The sequence below is a fragment of the Atheta coriaria genome, unplaced genomic scaffold (assembly GCF_025399875.1).
Source record: "Atheta coriaria isolate IRGN ID8LTWV9N9 unplaced genomic scaffold, Caltech_Dcor_3.1 hic_scaffold_8_pilon, whole genome shotgun sequence".
Lineage (NCBI taxonomy): Eukaryota > Metazoa > Arthropoda > Insecta > Coleoptera > Staphylinidae > Dalotia > Dalotia coriaria.
Window position 1 is genome coordinate 8,296,067 of NW_027045450.1, and position 17,474 is coordinate 8,313,540.

Genomic DNA, 17,474 nt, shown 5'->3' on the forward strand with positions numbered 1-17,474 from the left:
TGTGCACTGTAGCTGTAAATGTAAACGGTGTGACGCACAAAATGAGCGTGAACACGGCGGGTCCACTCCTTTCCGAGACTTTCGAGAATGCGCGCCGTGCGCGCACACACATGCTCAGAAAGAAGTTGATCTTGGTGTAAAATGCATACACAGGCTCAGACTACGGTCACCTTAGTCCCCGGACTCCGATTGATATCAAAGCTGCGCATGCGCAGTGGCAATTCACTCGAAATTCCATCTAGTATACTTTCACGAGATGCAATGTAGTTTTAATCACAACAGGTGATTATGTTTTGTTATATTCTCTTGAAACAAATGAATTTCTATTAGTTTTTGTATATTGTATGTGATATAGGCAACTTGTATTGCTAGGTATATTGTAAAGTTTGGTTATGTATAGTAGATTTCTATGTTGTGAACTGTGACCGACTGGTTTTGTTTGCTTGTTCTCGGCTGGAATATTCTTGTGTTCTTCGGTATCTTTTGCGTTTGTTGGCTTCGTTTACTACCTGTTCCCCTCCAACGGGCACCCGACGTAACACACTCTCCGAGTCACCGCGTTTCGCCGCGCTCACCTCGGCGTCGTCAGAGTTGCGGTGTCCACGTTCGTCGGCAGTTGTACATTATACACATTCAGATATTCGTAACGAAAAAAAACGCGTGATTTTATAATTCATCCACATACACCTAAAGAAATTAATATATTTTACTTAAATAATATAAAATAAACGTGTTTTTCTTTTAAAATACAACAGTTGTGTAGTGTTTAAATAAAAATTTTGTTTGTGACAAATTTGAGGCCAGTGGTGCCGAAATTCTCGGAAAAAAGGCAAAATTTTAAGCATTTGGATACCTCTACGCAAGTAACTCAACTGGTGGTTGGTTTTAAAGTGCCTCCTGTGTTTGCCTGTGTGTGGTTCATCTCAAGGCTGCGTGTTGTGTAAAAGAACGGACGAGTGCGTGCGGTTCGGGGTTACTACACTACACCACCATCTTGTGATCTCACTTACCGTAGTAGAGTAGCGAGATGCGTTCCCATGCCGCATGCCAGCGCTAGTTCGCTGCCCTACTGCGACCACTACTTCTTCTTCTTCACCCAGAAGAAGACAACGCACGCGAGATGACCGCTGCAAGGTGTGCCGATGAAAGCCAACGGTGAGACAAGGTATGTTAATGTGTGTTAAATGTGGTTAGGTATACTAGTTGAAAGGTTAGGTTATGAATTGCAAATGATAAATAAGAAATAAGAATAACAAAAGAAAATGTCGTCTGAAACAGGAATCGATTGCGTTATTACTCGTAGAACTTGTTTGCGTTGAACTTGAAACTGAAACTTGTGTGAATTAATAAGTTATTCATCCGTGGATATCAAGTTTGAGGTTATGATGGTCGTGTGGTAATGTGAGAGCGTTTCTCACGGTTCCACACTGTCGAAATGCTTTTTTTTTGTTGATTTACACCCGTAATTAATGAATTAATGAAATAAATGTTTGTAATTGATAATTAGCGGAATACCGGAAGCATGCGAAATGTATAATGGCTGCACAAACGTCATAAACACATTTTTAGCAGTTTATCTTCTATTGCACTTAGTTCATGCAAATTCATCGTTTTATAATTGTAAATTTTAAGTAATTTACTTAGTTAATAATTTACTTAGTATATCTACAGGATGTTTATTTTAGTAATCGAATTTCATGAATTATTTATTATCTGTGCATTGGTGCGATTTCACATTTCTCTTAGTGTGATTTTTCTCATTGTCGATACAGTAGAAATCTGTGCATTGAACCACACTGATGTCGAATTGACAGCAATACGTAACCGTACTACATGATATATTTATTGTTTATCGTACAAAACATTAAACAACGCCATTTATTAAATACTGGTTTTGTTTCGTGTATGAATTTCATTGTTTCACTCCTTACTGCAATATCAATCTTGTTGCTTATTTGATAAATGTGTTTTGGAATATTTTGCTGATAAATATTTTCAAAGGTTAGGTGGCGCAACGATGACGTGGTTTTGCATTAAATACGTTTGTTGGTGGTGGCGCAATAACGTCCGTGCGGATCACGCGATTTCGCGCAAGAGATAAGTTTGTTTACCGGTATCGAATCTTTATTTCGTGGGAATCAAAATCACACACCGTTGCTGTTTATTATATTAGCATTGTAAATTTAAGCAAATATTCTTCAATTCTTCATGAATATCACTAACAATTTTATATTAATTTAATAGTTTATTATAAAAATAATCAAAATGTAAAACCTTTTATTATCAGCAATACATCATGGACTAATGTGTTACCTGGTAAACGAAAAACGATGCATGTTCACTAAATATCATTAAATATTAAATATTTAATAAAGTCTGGTAATCTGTCGTGCAAGAAATCAATTACGCAAATCGAATTTTAATTTTTACCACCTTTACTTCAATCGAAACTACTGTATCATTTAAAGATGGCAATAGCAAGGACTAAAAATTGTAAAAATAAACTTGTATTGTTTATTTCCTATATTTATCAGCTCGCGTGAACCTTCGACACAAGAATTGCGTTTGTTTGAACACAATATACACTTTCTTATCAAGTGTTGGCGTGTGTCGGCGTGGCCAGCACCATGCCGTACGTTGCTGCATCTTAAATATTTTAATCTCAGGTAAAGTGCCAAATGCAATCAGCACAAAGTCGCATGCCATCGACGCGCCGCCGGACTTTGCGCATCTACGCCGTACCCGCGCATAAGGTCGCGTTAACCATCGACGCGCCGGCCTTGCGCACCTTCCTCTTTGCTTTTAATCATAAACTGCCCTGTCGTTGCTTATGCAGTTTGCGGCCAATTTCGTACCGATCTCAGTTGATCCAGGCGTATTTTAATAATCGAAGTTTTATGCACAAAAATTAATTTTTGAATGTTTAAAATCGTTTTTTGGTGGTTTAAAAATATTTATCTAGTGTAGAAAATAGGTTAAAACCATTTTAGAACCATTAAAACATTTTTTTCCTTTTGATTAAAATTTGATTAAATTTTCTTAATGTTTCTTCAGTTTTTCACAACAAAAAAGCATTTTTTAATTAAAAATAATCAAGTTTCTTCATTTTTTCCGTTTAAATCACCCTGTATATCCATTATACAATTTTATATGATATAAAATTATCAGATTAATTAATTGCTCGGATGCGTACGTAATTTACAAGCGGAACGAAATGTGAAGCTAATATCAACATTTGTTCTATTAATATTCTCAATTACAGTTTCCTTATTGATCAAACAAATCGTTTTAATACTAATACAGAAGTACGCAGGCGTAGTAGCGCGTTTACGGTTAGTTTTTAAGGTTATTTGCCGCCATAATGCGCGTGACATGTTTTCGGCTCGTTTGCGATTTGTTTAGTGCAATCACGTTTCGTGAACAATATGGCCGGCGACAAAACACGCCGTTTTACAAGGCATACGTGCACAAGACGACGCCCAGCAATGCATAACAATAACGCCGGTGAATGGAAACGAGGCGTGCGCTGAAATGAAAAAAGTGGCTATAATCTGTGTAATTATTGGCCGCGAGATTGTTGACAAGGTGCGTTCGGTCTAATAAAATCTAATCACGAGTGCCACGACCGGATTATTGCCGCAACATGACGTGAATTAATCAACAATACGTGAAGTAGTGTTAGGTTAATGTCAAAATTATATTTTTAGGTTAATTCAATGTCAAAATGTCAATTTCGTTGATTTTGACAGCGTTAAATGATAGATTAGTGTCAAAAATGTATTTTTTGATTTATTTAATGTAAAAAATTCATTTTTAGGTTAGTTTTATACCAAAATGTCAATTTTGTTATTTTGACAGCATTTAACGATAGGTTAATACTAGATAATGTTAGGTTAATGTCAAAATTACATTTTAGGTTAAATCAAATGTCAAAATACCACCTTTGTTGACATTTGACTGCGTTAAACGCATTGTTTTGTTTACTTGAATACCCTACAACGATTTTGTAGCATTTATACAATTCATGTGTATGTATTATATGCGTGGACATATTACGCCTGTGTAATAATGTAATTAATAGCACATTGTTGTCCTGCGTGCGTGGAAACGCAACGCGCAACTCAGCGAACAAAGTGATTTAATTCTCTATAACTAGAAACACGCGCACACTTTACAATTACCCACGATGCATATATGTGGGTTAAAAGTTATTTAACACCTACAATAATAAAGAAAAAAGAAAACAAAAAAACAAAAGTGTGCATTGTTTGAGATAAAAAAGACTCAAAACAAAAGGTGTTAAATTCGTCGCTAAGTAAGTTGACATGTTCAAGTTCGACTTTCTAGAGCATGCGCATAATGAGTGCATTATTTGTATTCCTCGGCGGTTTTTCTTTGTGGTTTTGTGTGAGTAATGTGAATAATGGGTATTTTTAGGTTAGAGGTGTGTTGTATACAACGCGTGCGGAATGTTGATGATGTGGATGATACAAATCGCAAATATTTTCGTTTCAAACCGCTTAGGTTCTTTGTAAGATGTTTTTTTTGCTAAAGTTTTTGTGGTTTATGATGGAGAATTTAATACAGAATCGATTTCTGAAGAAATTATTATTGTAGCGGTGTGTGTTATCGAGTTATTAATTAAAAACTGGAACAGTGAATCATGTTTAAGGTTTTTAGCACAAACCAATTTTGCTGTTATTAATTAATAAGTAAAAATCGAGATATGTTAGAATTATAATTTTTTCAAAACGTTATAGAGAATTAAATTCTGCTTTTAATTGTGTAATTATTATGTTGACAACTATTTTTTATAATTAGTTATAGCACAAATTCTCTACATTCCTTAAATTTTCTTAAATTATTAATCAAATTATGTCTTTATAAGCCTGTAATTTTGAAATGATAATAAATTTATTATTATTTCTTCATTACTTGATGGAGAATTTAATTCTGAATCGATTTCTGTAAAACAATTACATTATTTATTGATATGATTTAGTTATTATTAAAAAGCAAAAACTCGGACACGACTCACTTAAATCCCGAAATGTTTGCAAACACCAAGGACATATTGAATCTAAATTTAATTCAGCTGCATTAATGTCAACATTCAAGCAGTACTCCGCCGGTCGTGACCGATTCGTGTCGGTTTATTTTCGAAACTGGGATGTTGCGAATTTTATGACCCATTTTACGACGGATTTTCAAAGATCACACGCTATTTCCAACGATTGCGTACCAAACCACCGCAAGTACTACAAACACTCAAAGAGTACTCATTTGAGGTTATGTTGACACATCTCCACTGACATAATACATTTCTATTGATTTTTATATTACCCACACACACAAATACAAAATAAATTGAAATCCACCTTTTGCAACACCCCTCAGTTTGCATTCGCGCGTGTAATGGATTAGTCTGGTTGCATTCAATCTTTAATCAGTTCATCCACCCTCGCTGCAATAAATATTTAGTTCCGTGCATGAGAATGTCGATGGTGGCGGCGCGCAACTCAACCCCTCCGGGGGTGTGTAGCACGCATCGCAGGGCGCCGACGCCGTCACCTCGGAAGTGGCCGCGACGGCACTGCCGCTACATTCGCACGGCGTAAATAATAGTAAACGGATCGAAAACGTGCGTTGCGTTCCACCTAGCGCCCATTTTTCGCATATATACAAAACTAGTCGTGTATGCGTGCGCGCGTGTCGAATCGCTTGTGATGTGATGGAATCTCATTCGATTTAATCCGCGGCGATAATATTCTCAATCGTTGTGTACTGGGCGAATATAGTATAGGATGTAAACGCCTCTCTCGTCAATATGCCCGCCGCTCACCAATGCCATTGTGACCTACATCAATGTGCATGCACACAATGTGTCGCACACGCGAACAACTCCTTCCTTTCACGCTCAACGCCATTAATTACTAGAATTTAACGTCCTGCAGTAAATATCACACGTGAAAAATGTTTTCGTGTCTGTACAACTTGTGGGACTGGTAAAGAATCATCAAATATTAACATTAACAGATAACTAATAGAGAAAATAATTATTTCCAGGCTGGATCCCAGCATGGAGAAGAAAGCCTCGCTGCACAACGCAACGGTTGTCACCACCACAACAGTGGACATGGATGGCATACCGAAACATCAACACAACACTCCACCACAATATCTACGCTATATGCAGCAGGGGTTGAAAATACCAAACAACCAACTACAACAACAACATCTGAGGCAGTCTCCGATGATCCATCAACATGTCCATCAACCTTATATGAATAAACCACCGGGGAACTTGTACAACACTGCGAATATTCATACAAATCCGCTGCACGTGCATTACAACAACCAGTACATCTATCAACAGAACAAACTCAAACAACATCAGCAACAGTTGTCTCCCTTATCCCCGATTTATCAAACTCATCAACATGCTACAACCTATCAACATAATCCGAATCTTACACCGCAACCATGGGTTCCACCTCATTCCAGTGTCAATGCGGTGTATCAGTCTCAGAATCAGATCAAGTCTGAACCTGGGACTCCTACTACTACAACTAGTTCTACTAATACGATGAATACCAATATGAATTTGAATACGAGTAATACCACCCCGGTGCATAATAAACACCGGGAGTTGGAGAGGAGGAAGTCTGGAGGGCATACGCAGTTGAGGTCACCTTCAGCGAAACGTCCCAGTGATGCTCCGGTTACGTTGCAGGGGTGGTTGCATAAGCAAGGGTCGGATGGGTTGATGTTGTGGAAGAAGAGGTGGTTTGTGCTTTCGGAATATGTTTTGTTTTATTATAAAGGTGGGTTGGTTATATTTTTGAAAAAAAATTTTTTTTATTGAAAATATGGTTTTTAAAGGTCCAGAAGAAGAAAAATTACTGGGATCTGTCCTACTGCCATCGTATAGAGTGTCTATTTGTGGTCCAGAGGATAGAGCAAACCGGAAGTTTGCTTTCAAATGTGAACATACCAACATGCGGACCTATGTGCTTGCAGCTGATACTCAGGAGTTGATGATGCAATGGGCCCGAGCGCTTAACCTCGCTAGTTTACTCCAGAGCAACATGTAAGTCAGCCATTTTGTTTTTATTACCTCCATAATACTAATCACCTAATTTTTTTGTTTATAGTGAGTCTGATTCTTCTTTAAACACTCCATCTTCATACAATCCACTCAATGAAACAATTGAATCCAACTATAGTCACAACCCAATCATCCAACAACAACCACAACCTCAGTCCCAAGCTCAAATTATGCGTCTACCACTCCACGCGCATTCATCAAGCAACACGACCGAGTTTAGCAATCCGAGCCAGGATCTCAATCACCACATGAATCTGAGTCAGTATAATCAGCCGCTGTACGCGAACGCACCTCCCAAACCACGCCGGCTTAATGACACCGGATATTCCTCGCCGAGTCCCGACACGCTCGAGCGCTACAATGAACCGAAATATGTCACTCTACAACCACCTGCGTACCTGCGCAACATGTCAAAGTCTAACTCCGTATACAGTCAAGACAGTGTTTATAATCAAGAGTATCAAGGTCAACAACAACAACACCAACAACTGCAGCAGTATATCGCACAGAATACCGAACGTCGCACGCCGGATACCTATGGGAGGTCCAAGACGCACATGTTGAATGGCACCGCACAAAATGGCCGCCATCCATCGGATTATGAAGATATCTATGCGGAGCAATACATGTATAAGAGACCTTTGAGTCCCTTGGCGTATAATAAGTCGATATCTATTACTACTCCCATGACTCCTATCCAAAGATCATATACACCTATGTCTATTACCAGGAGTGATTCCAGAGAGGTTAGAAAGTCTCCGAATTCAGTTCCACGACCGCATAGTGCTGATTTTTTAGAATATGAAGCTACACATAGATTGAATCAGGCTATGAGTGTTAATCCACAACCAGCCCGGCCCAAATCCAGCCTGGATATCAACCGTAACGGAGATAATTATTTCTACTCCGAGGAGAGATATGCAGAAAAAAATGAGAAAAAGCGCGCAGTATTTGTCCAAGTTACCAGGGAAATACAGCACACCTCCAAGGAGATCACATGAAATCCAAGCGGATAATACTTTTCCTCTGATGAGGTCCAATACACAACCCTTGAATTATGCTACAACCCCTGTTGAGTATTCTTCAACTCGTAGGGAGTCTCTACCTCTACAACCGACGAGATGTAGAAGTGTTTTGAGTGAAGGATCTATTTCAAAGGAGTTAGATGGAGAATTATATGGTAGTCAATATAAAGAACTCCCCAACGCACAAACAGACCATCTCTATGGTCATCGTTATGATCACTTGAGAGAATACGACCCGTTTACACGCTCTGCAAGCGCTCGACTTGCCAACATCGAGCAGCGACTGCAAGGCGACGGTCGAGCGAGCATGAACAAAGAAGGTGAAAGAAAGGTAAGTTTATATGCTGCACAATTACAATAAGACACGCTTAACCTTGACGAAATTAACCACTTAGAGAGAAGAATCGATGAAACGCCTCCTGGAATGGAAGCAGCGGATGTTGCAGAGTCCACTCAACAGGAAGGTGAATCAGAATGTGAACAAAACCTACAGTAAACCGGAATATTACAAACGTGCGAGTAGTTATGCTCGGCATGTTGATGGGCGGTCAGCTATGGGTCAATACAACAGCTATTCGTCGGATGATGAAGGTAAGTCGCGTGCATCGGGATGATAACAACGAATTCGTAGACTTTTTTGTATCATAATTTGTATCATCATCAATGTGTTTATACTTGTGACTTGTGTCTCTTGGATCTGACTCTATGGGACTATATGGTGTGCGGGGTGGTTAGTTTCTGGGTCCTTCCTGCCTGCCACAAAACTCATCACTTGTTGATATCTCCAAACATTATTTTTATATTCTTTCTGTTACTAATAACGCCTATCTGTTCTAACGGGAGTAGATGTTTTATCTGATTAACTCTCTGCTAGCTTTTTACATACGAGTAGTGCCGTGTCTCGCCCCCCTCTAATTCTTAACTTTCTGTTGTAATTGTTTTGTTTGTTTGTACATTTTTCTGTACCCGGTTCAGAAAATGCGGATGCGGCGCGAATTACGCAGGCAGGACGGATCTCGGCAGACACAAGCGCACCCTACACGCCTATCTCTCTATCACCACCACAAACTGACACGCTAAGCACCACCACCACCACCACTGCAATCGCACCACTTTCGCCTGGTCTCGATAATCGCACCGGCGGCACGCTGGTGAAAAGCATCCTGGCGGAGTTTTCGAAACTTGCGCCACCTGAGGCGCCGCGTACCCCCACACAGGCCAAGGATATTGATGCTATCATTGAGGAGAACTATATGATTATGACTCCGAAAAAGAATACGTTTGATTTTGGGGAGGGGGCAATGGTTCCATCAAACCACGAAAATGAAAATGAAGAGAATCCATATGTGGAGATGACTCAGGGATTAACAACCTCTGTATTAGATCCTTATGAGTTAGTAACCTTTGGGGATACCCTGGAGACACCTCAGGTACCTCCACAAATGGAACCTTTGTACATGGAATTACACAACCCAAAATTAAGAACCAATACACTTGATATCCAAAAGGACGAATCAATAAAAAAGATTGACCTACCTGATATCCTATTACCTTCATCCGTTCAGGATAGTAAATCAGACAGTTCAGATGCAGATGATGAAGCATCCAAAGACTTAGAATCTTTATACTCCGCTAATCCAAGATTTAGTCTTTCGGATGTCTTCCGCCCTGCTTCTTATTACCTGGGAGCTAGCCAAACAGCCTTACCGGAACAAGACAGTTCTGATAGTGAGTTGGTTTCACCACCACCCATTCCAAGATCACCTCCTCCAATGGAAGACTTTGATCAACCCAAACAAAAACAAGATAAAGCAAAAGGTGATGATTTATCCTTGTGTAGTTTACAAACGGATGAGGGTACCTCCAGAATACGCACGTTTTCACACTCACAGAATTCTGACTCTGATGTGGAATATGTCAGAAAGGACATACAAAGACTTTTCAAAGGTCGCCCTGTCTCCGAAGAATATCGGGATGAAGTAGAATCACTTGACAGTGAATTTAACTCAACGGATATCAAGAAATACTTGGAGAAAATAGATGATGACTTGGTTTTTACCAATAAATACCATGATTATGAGAATATGATAGTGACAAAGATAAAATTATCATCTCCGAAGATTTTACACACTAGGGATCTGTCTAAAGATAGTCAAGGTACTACCTATCTATCGGATACTTCTGAGAATGCTTTTTTAGGGTCGCCCCAAAGTGGTTTTGATGATATCAAACCCTCGGAGAAAGAGAAGTACGATTATAGCTTGACCTCGGCGCCTTATTACTATTCTGACCTTGGGCTGAACACGAACGCTCTTTGTGGCGGTGGCATGTTGAAGCTGAACAATCAGCGCGGTACTAACAATGGCGGCAAGCGGGACATTACTCACATCGTGAACCCCATCCGGGGTTCCCTTCACAATCGACCCGCATCCAACCACACTGGTGACTTTAGTTTCGGGCAACCATTTAAGTTGGCGAACGAGTTGGCGACACGATCTGCCAGTGTGGACTTTCTTAATCTTACAGATAAATCCGGGCAGATCGATAAGAAGAACGTCTACGAATCGGACACCCTCAAGAGATTGAAAGTGCCAGACATGCAGAACCCACAACAGAGGAATGTTTATCCTTCAAAAAAAGATGAGAAATTTGTTTCGGATGAGGATGGGATTGTTAGAAGGACACACAGTTTAGAAGGGTTATTAGAGAATGTCCTTGGGGATAGTGAACAACAGATAGACCCTAATGAAGGGAGTTATCTTTGGGAAGAGGATTCTATCTGGAGGGAGAGATTAAGAGATGCCAGTCAAAGACATACAAAAAGTCTAGATGACTTAGACTGTGTGGGGATAGCGAATGTAACAAATTCCAAAATGGCCACGTCTCCCAAAGAGCCCAAAAGCAAAAAACCATCTAGAGCTATCACCAGAGATGTGGTCTATGTCAATGACACTGTATACAACATGCCGGTACAAGAGAAATTCGCTAAACAACCACCAGAACAAAGTTTGAGTACTACTAGTACAAGCACAAAACAAAATGCCGGATCAAAATCAGCTTCGTTTATAATAGATCGAGAGAAACTCCGTCAGTGGGACTTGATGTCATCCGCGTCGTCAGCGGGTGCGCGTGCGACCGCCTCGGCGGAGGTGGAGTTTGTTGGCGGCGGTGGTGACGGAAACAGAGCGTCGCAGCCGGTGGCCCAAGAAGCAGGTACAAGTTAAACGTTTTTAGGTACTGTATGATATGTATATACACACACATCATGTATAAATCAGCATCATTTGTCAATATCTCTCAGAGAACTAGTGCATGTCAATCATGAAGAACAACTTACAACTTTCTAGGTTCTGATGAAAGATATAACCTCAATGTTTAGCTTCAGGTTCGCTCTCGATGGGCATGCATAACATGGCGGCCATGCAACGTGACTATCAACAGCACCAATCGAGATCCACCTCTAACCTACATCGAAGTTATGACAGTGATTATACTATGTTAGTAATACAACATAACATAACCTCAATTTTAAGCTAAAATATGAATTTTTTTGCTTAGTTGGCAGGATTATTATCTCAGTCCTGCACCGAGTCAACAAAACATCGAAGCGGAAAACCGGAAGGTTAGTAAATTGTTTGTTTTTTTTATTTTTTATGATTTTTAAAAAATTTATTTGAATATAATAGACGCCTTGGAATGCAAAAGTAAAGTTATCAGCTGGTGACCTCCTGGGTCGTACCCACGAGGAGCTCGTCCTCCTCCTGATTCAATTGCGCCGACAGAGCACGAATATTTGCCATGCGATCGAAGCGGGTTATAATGAAATTGACAGTATACAGGTGCCCACCATGTTTCAATTCGCTAACTCAACTAATCCCAACGCAACATTTGCACATCACAAATTAAATTAATTCCTTTCTGTAACACCCTGTGGTGGTTTTTGGGCTTTTTTATTTCTCCACCAATATTTAACCGATACTAAAATTAATGTTTTGCTAAACAGGCCCAATTGCACTTGATGGATGCCGCTAAACGCATGGAAAGTCTTCAGAAACTGGAAGCAATCAAACAACATCTTCTAGACTTAGAAAAACAGTACGAGAAAGGGAAACCCATGGTGAATCTGGTTGATAATATGGTTAAACTTGGTTCGTTGTACAAGTTCCCCAGCTCAGATAGATCTAGTAGTTATACCACGAGAGATAGAATTGAGTTTAACCAACAGATGCAAGAGAAGAAACTCCTGGATGACGAAAGACGTGATTGGAACCGTATTAATTCAAGTCACCTGCAACTACAGGAGAAGGTCCAACAGTTATATGAGTTGGATCAATTGATCCAGGAAGGTTCAGGTACCCTACAAGGTCTTCAACAAGATAAAGAGGATATTGAAAGAGCTCTTGGAGGGATTCGTAGTAGACTAATGCAGGGTTACAATGATCCAGAGATTATCGAGAAAGCTAAGAAGCAACAGTCTATTTTAGAGAATGAACTCAGTAGAGTACACCTAATGCTCGCACAGAACTCCAAACAGTTAGAGGAGACTGTCGCGGGTAATGCTAGATTGGAACAGGAGTTATTGGTCCTGAGACAGAAACTCCAAGCATCCAAACAGAACCAAAACAGGTCCTCACCACAGTTTTCCAACCCAGGTGATAGCCTGACTTGTGGGATAGGTAATATTGGTAACAGTAATGGTCTAATGGAATCTGACCTTCAAAAAGTCCAACAAAAAGTCGGGGATCTTCAAAAACAACGACAAGAGTTGAGTTTGCAGGTGAGACAACTCACAGACAGGTCTAGTATTCCCATGAAGTCATTTGATGGTAAAAAGAGGATCCACTCCGGATGGAGGGAGACAGACCTTGATACAATGTACATCAGAGATCATGGTGAATCAAATTGGGAGAGTAATTCATCCATACCATCATCAATGTCTCCATTGTACATTCGTACAGATCTCAAAGGACAAGGACCAGTTCAAAATCAAATTCAAAATAATCCCCAGGAAGACATCTATGGTGGGACCACACCAGTTGATGATTACTCCACCAATCATCAGTTTACAATGCCACTGCCACAAGAGAAACCCGAAATCAAAACCGTGCGTATTGTCAAACGTGAATCCGAACGTCGGCATCGTGATCGTGACCGTGACAAGGTCACACCGAGTGGTCCAAGTGGTCCAAACAAATACGACGCTTTAATCGAAGATGATTTCTATGTCACTTCAAGCCCAACTAGACCTACAACCCTAAGCGTGCAGAAAGCAACCAGTAGCACAAACCTAACCTATCCGGAAGATAACCTAAGCCGAACCAGTTCAACACCCAGTATATCTCAATACGAGAAAGATGCTTCACCTGTATTGTCTCCAGTGTTTAAAAGTGAAGCCGCAAGGCAGATAATCACTGAAATCGGCCAGGAAACACCTAAGAATAAAAACCGTCGAGCTGTTCCCATAGAAAAACGCCGCCATTACACAGCCCCACATAATAACCTCATCCGAAAGAGTTTCAATCAACTGCCTACAACTGACGATGACACTTTTAACAAAGCAGTATTGGAAACACGACGTGCAAGAGATGATTTAGACATGGAAAGAGCCTTGAGGCAACGTATAGATGCACCTGATGTAGTACGAAGTACTTTAAGCAGTAAAGAACTTAAATATACTGAGAATACTATTGATAACTTATTTGGTGCACCAAATAAGATTTTTATTCCCGAGAGGTACATACCCGAACAAACTCCGCAGTTGTCCGCTGAAGAAGAAGAGCACAGATTGAGGAAAGTCGAATCCATCAAGAAGATGCTCTCGGATACTACTATTCTAAGCACTAGCACTGCCAATTTGGCTAATGGTATGTTAAGCTACAAAATAATCTAGGAAATAAACATAACCTTACCTTTTTTGTTTTGTTGTTGTAGGAGATGAAGGTGAGACTTCTACTGCTGCTGCAAGTACCACAACCAAAGCCACAACGAAGATGATCGAAGAGAAGAAGCAGCGTGAGCATCTCTTGCAGTTGAATCAGATCCTCGCGAAGCAAGTGATGGAGATGAGCAAGATCGTCGCAGGTAAACACAATGCAGACGAATCCAATTAGCATGCTCTGCAGTTTTACTCCCACCACCACTCATACTATTTCCCCCTGCATGTGTTTTTTGTTTTTGAATTTGGTGTACTAATTGTATCGATATCGCAGTGTGTGTACATTTTTATTATTTATTATTTTCATTGATGTATTGCGTATACCTAGAAATAATTGATAGCATAAATATTGTTATTTATTTATAGCGCATAACCTGAATTAATTGTATGATTGTATAAAAGAGCAGCAGGAGTATATATACAGATTATGTTTATTATTTGATTAAATTATTTACGTATAAGTATCTCTACTTACTGATTGGCGTATTTTGTGCGCATGGTTTGTTGTGAACATAACCTCAGACTTGGGCTATAGAAACACACACACACACGTTTTTTCTTGTTTTTTACTTTAGTCAAAGCGCTCTCCAAACTGCCACTGGAATCACAGGCGGGGAATTCGGATGATGAGGATTCTTCGCCCATATCGCCGCTGCCATTGTATCAGCAACGTGATAATTTTTATAGTTAGATCGTTGAGAGGTTATGTACATGGTGTCATCAGTCACACTTCGAATCAAACTGTATTTGTGTTCACGTTTGGCCTAAACATGATGTAGTAGACGTAGTTAATGTTAACAAACGAGAAAATCATTGCAAATCATATCGTTGTAGTCAGAAAATATTCATGTTTGGTGTAAGTGTGGTTAAACGGTTTGAAAATGACAGAAAAGTTTTTTTTCAAAGTTTTTTGTTAATAATTCAAAAACTAAAAGAGATAGAGTGATAATTTTTTCAGCATTCTATCCGGGATGAAATTTAACATCTATTTACATTAAGACTTGATTAATATTACATTTAAATAATTAATTATTAGCAAAATTATTCAATTTTTTAATTCATTTGAAATTTTTTGATTTTTCATCAATAAGTTCTGTTACAAAAACAATTTCTAGTGTTTTTCTTGATAATTACACGTAGAATTTAATACACAACAGTTCTATGAAAGAATCATACCTCTATCACTTTGTATACTTGAGTTATTAACAAAAAACAAACAAAAAAAACAATTTTATAAAATTTCAGACAGTTAAACTACACTTAAACCAAATTATCGACCAAATATGAAAGCAAGATATCACGTGAGTTGTTGATCGGTCACAAACCATCAGTTTGTGGACAAAATGGCCGCCACCAAAGAAAAAAACAATTATCATTATCAGTATTAGCACTGAGTGCCGGACAATAAAAATCGAACGTGTTCACCGTTCATCAAACATCAATTCTAACTTAACGCTCACAAAATATTTTAAATTTTAAGCATTTTAACGACCCGAACACACTCAATACACATCAATCGTAGCAGATTATCTCTAATATAAAATATCATCGATATCATAACCACAAGAGTTGCAAACAAACACAAAACACTGATATAATCTAATTAATATGCGATTAATCCTTAAAAGACTTAACTTTCGAGTATATAAACGTTAACGCTCACGTTATGCAATTAAACGTAATTAGACAATGTCAATGATAGTCAATCCAAACCCTAACGCAAACAATACTCAATTATTTACTAAACTATCGAGACTACTAACGAAATATATACATATATACATAAATAAATAAATGAATATAAACGTTATCGCATTCTATCATTCTATGAACAAATGTATGACACGTTGTTAGATCGATTTACATTTGCAATTAGCGCAAATCGCAATTAAACGCAAGACAAAACAAGACACATTGTTTGTAGAGTTAGATTTCAACGAAGACTTATTCCTTCCTACATGGCAATATGCATATTCACGATCACATGTGTGATCTATATATTATTATATAAGTGAGGTTATACACGCGCCCCGCACATTTCGAGGTTAATAGTTGAATGGTTGAGGTTACAACACAATTGTAAATATAATTTTTGATATTCCAAGACACAGAAATGACGAAAACTTCGTTCAAATGTAATTTAACTCATTAAATATGATAATTTATTGTTTTTTGTTTTTGGGTGATTAATGTTGAGCTCATTATCAGTATTATTCATTTGAATGTATGTACCAGTGTACAAATATGTTATACTTGTTGGGATATTACATTATTGTGATTGAAACGAAATAAAACTTGATAAATGAATGATTTTTTTAAAAATTTATGAAAAATCCTTCAAAATTACTAAGAATTTAATTTATTTTCATAGATTTTGTACGAAATATAGCAGTGTATCAAAATACAAAGTGGATTTAAGGATTTACTTTGACTTGCCTTGATTCGCCACAGCCTCAATTGCTTTCTTCACTGTTTCTGGATCGCCAAGGAACTGCAAGCTGCCACCTTCAACAGGTTCCATATTTTCATCAAGTGTATAAACAAATGGAATGCCTGTTGGGAGATTTAAACCCATGATTTGATCCTCAGTCATTTTATCAAGGGTTTTCACAATTCCTCTCAAACTGTTGCCATGTGCAGCAATCAGGATTTGTTTTCCTGCTTTGATTTCAGGCACAATTACATCATTCCAGAATGGCATTGTTCTTGCAATGGTTAGTTTGAGACTCTCAAACTTGGGGAATTCTTCCTTTGATGGACCATCTTTATATCTTGGATCATCAACAATTGTATGGAAATAAGGATGGTCTTCTTCCATTGCAGGAGGTGGGACATCAAAACTCCTCCTCCAGACAGCCACCTGAGCCTCTCCATACTTTTCAGCTGTTTCGGATTTGTTCAATCCAGTCAGGCCACCATAATGTCTTTCATTGAGTCTCCATGTTCTCTCAATAGGGATGTCCTCCTGGTTGATTTCCTTGAGAATTGAAGCTAAGGTCCTCTGAGCTCTGGTGAGGACTGATGTATATGCCTTGTCGAATTTGTATTCGGCGTTTTTCAACGCGACACCGGCACTTTTGGCTTCCGCCTCGCCTAAATTAATAAAATTAGTTGAAAAATGTGTGAAGGTCGTTTCAAGGTGACTGAATGTTATACCTTTTGCGTTGAGATTCGCGTCGTACCAGCCGGTGAATAGGTTTTTCTCGTTCCATTCGGACTCACCATGACGTACCATTACCACTTTGTACTGCACCATGATTAGAAATTGATTTATTTCGCTGTCCTTGCGTGAAACTGAATGTCGAAGCGGTGTTGGGAATGATTAGCAGGAGGGTCAGCAGGAATTTTGAACGATTTGAACTTTCGGGTGATGTTTTCGGTTCGGTTAAGTTCGTCGCAACAATGG

General features: G+C 38.9%; 2 protein-coding genes across 2 annotated transcripts; one reads left to right on the forward strand and one right to left on the reverse strand.

Annotated features, from left to right (window-relative positions):
• Nucleotides 1-562: 562 nt before the first annotated feature.
• LOC135797598 (uncharacterized) lies at nucleotides 563-16,375 on the forward strand. Its single transcript, XM_065310049.1, is given in 13 exon segments — nucleotides 563-1,165; nucleotides 6,067-6,824; nucleotides 6,883-7,090; nucleotides 7,155-8,034; nucleotides 8,036-8,464; nucleotides 8,529-8,724; nucleotides 10,660-11,346; nucleotides 11,513-11,630; nucleotides 11,692-11,755; nucleotides 11,820-11,972; nucleotides 12,137-13,997; nucleotides 14,065-14,214; nucleotides 14,644-16,375. Coding segments are annotated over 13 exon segments (5,643 nt in total). The 5' UTR covers nucleotides 563-1,142; the 3' UTR covers nucleotides 14,760-16,375.
• A 36-nt stretch (nucleotides 16,376-16,411) lies between these two features.
• Nucleotides 16,412-17,438, reverse strand: LOC135797601 (phosphoglycerate mutase 1-like). Its single transcript, XM_065310066.1, has 2 exons — nucleotides 17,225-17,438; nucleotides 16,412-17,161 (listed from the first exon to the last, which is right to left on the reverse strand). Exons 1-2 carry the CDS (start codon nucleotides 17,322-17,324, stop codon nucleotides 16,491-16,493), a joined length of 771 nt encoding a protein of 256 aa, XP_065166138.1. The 5' UTR covers nucleotides 17,325-17,438; the 3' UTR covers nucleotides 16,412-16,490.
• Between the last annotated feature and the right edge of the window lie 36 nt (nucleotides 17,439-17,474).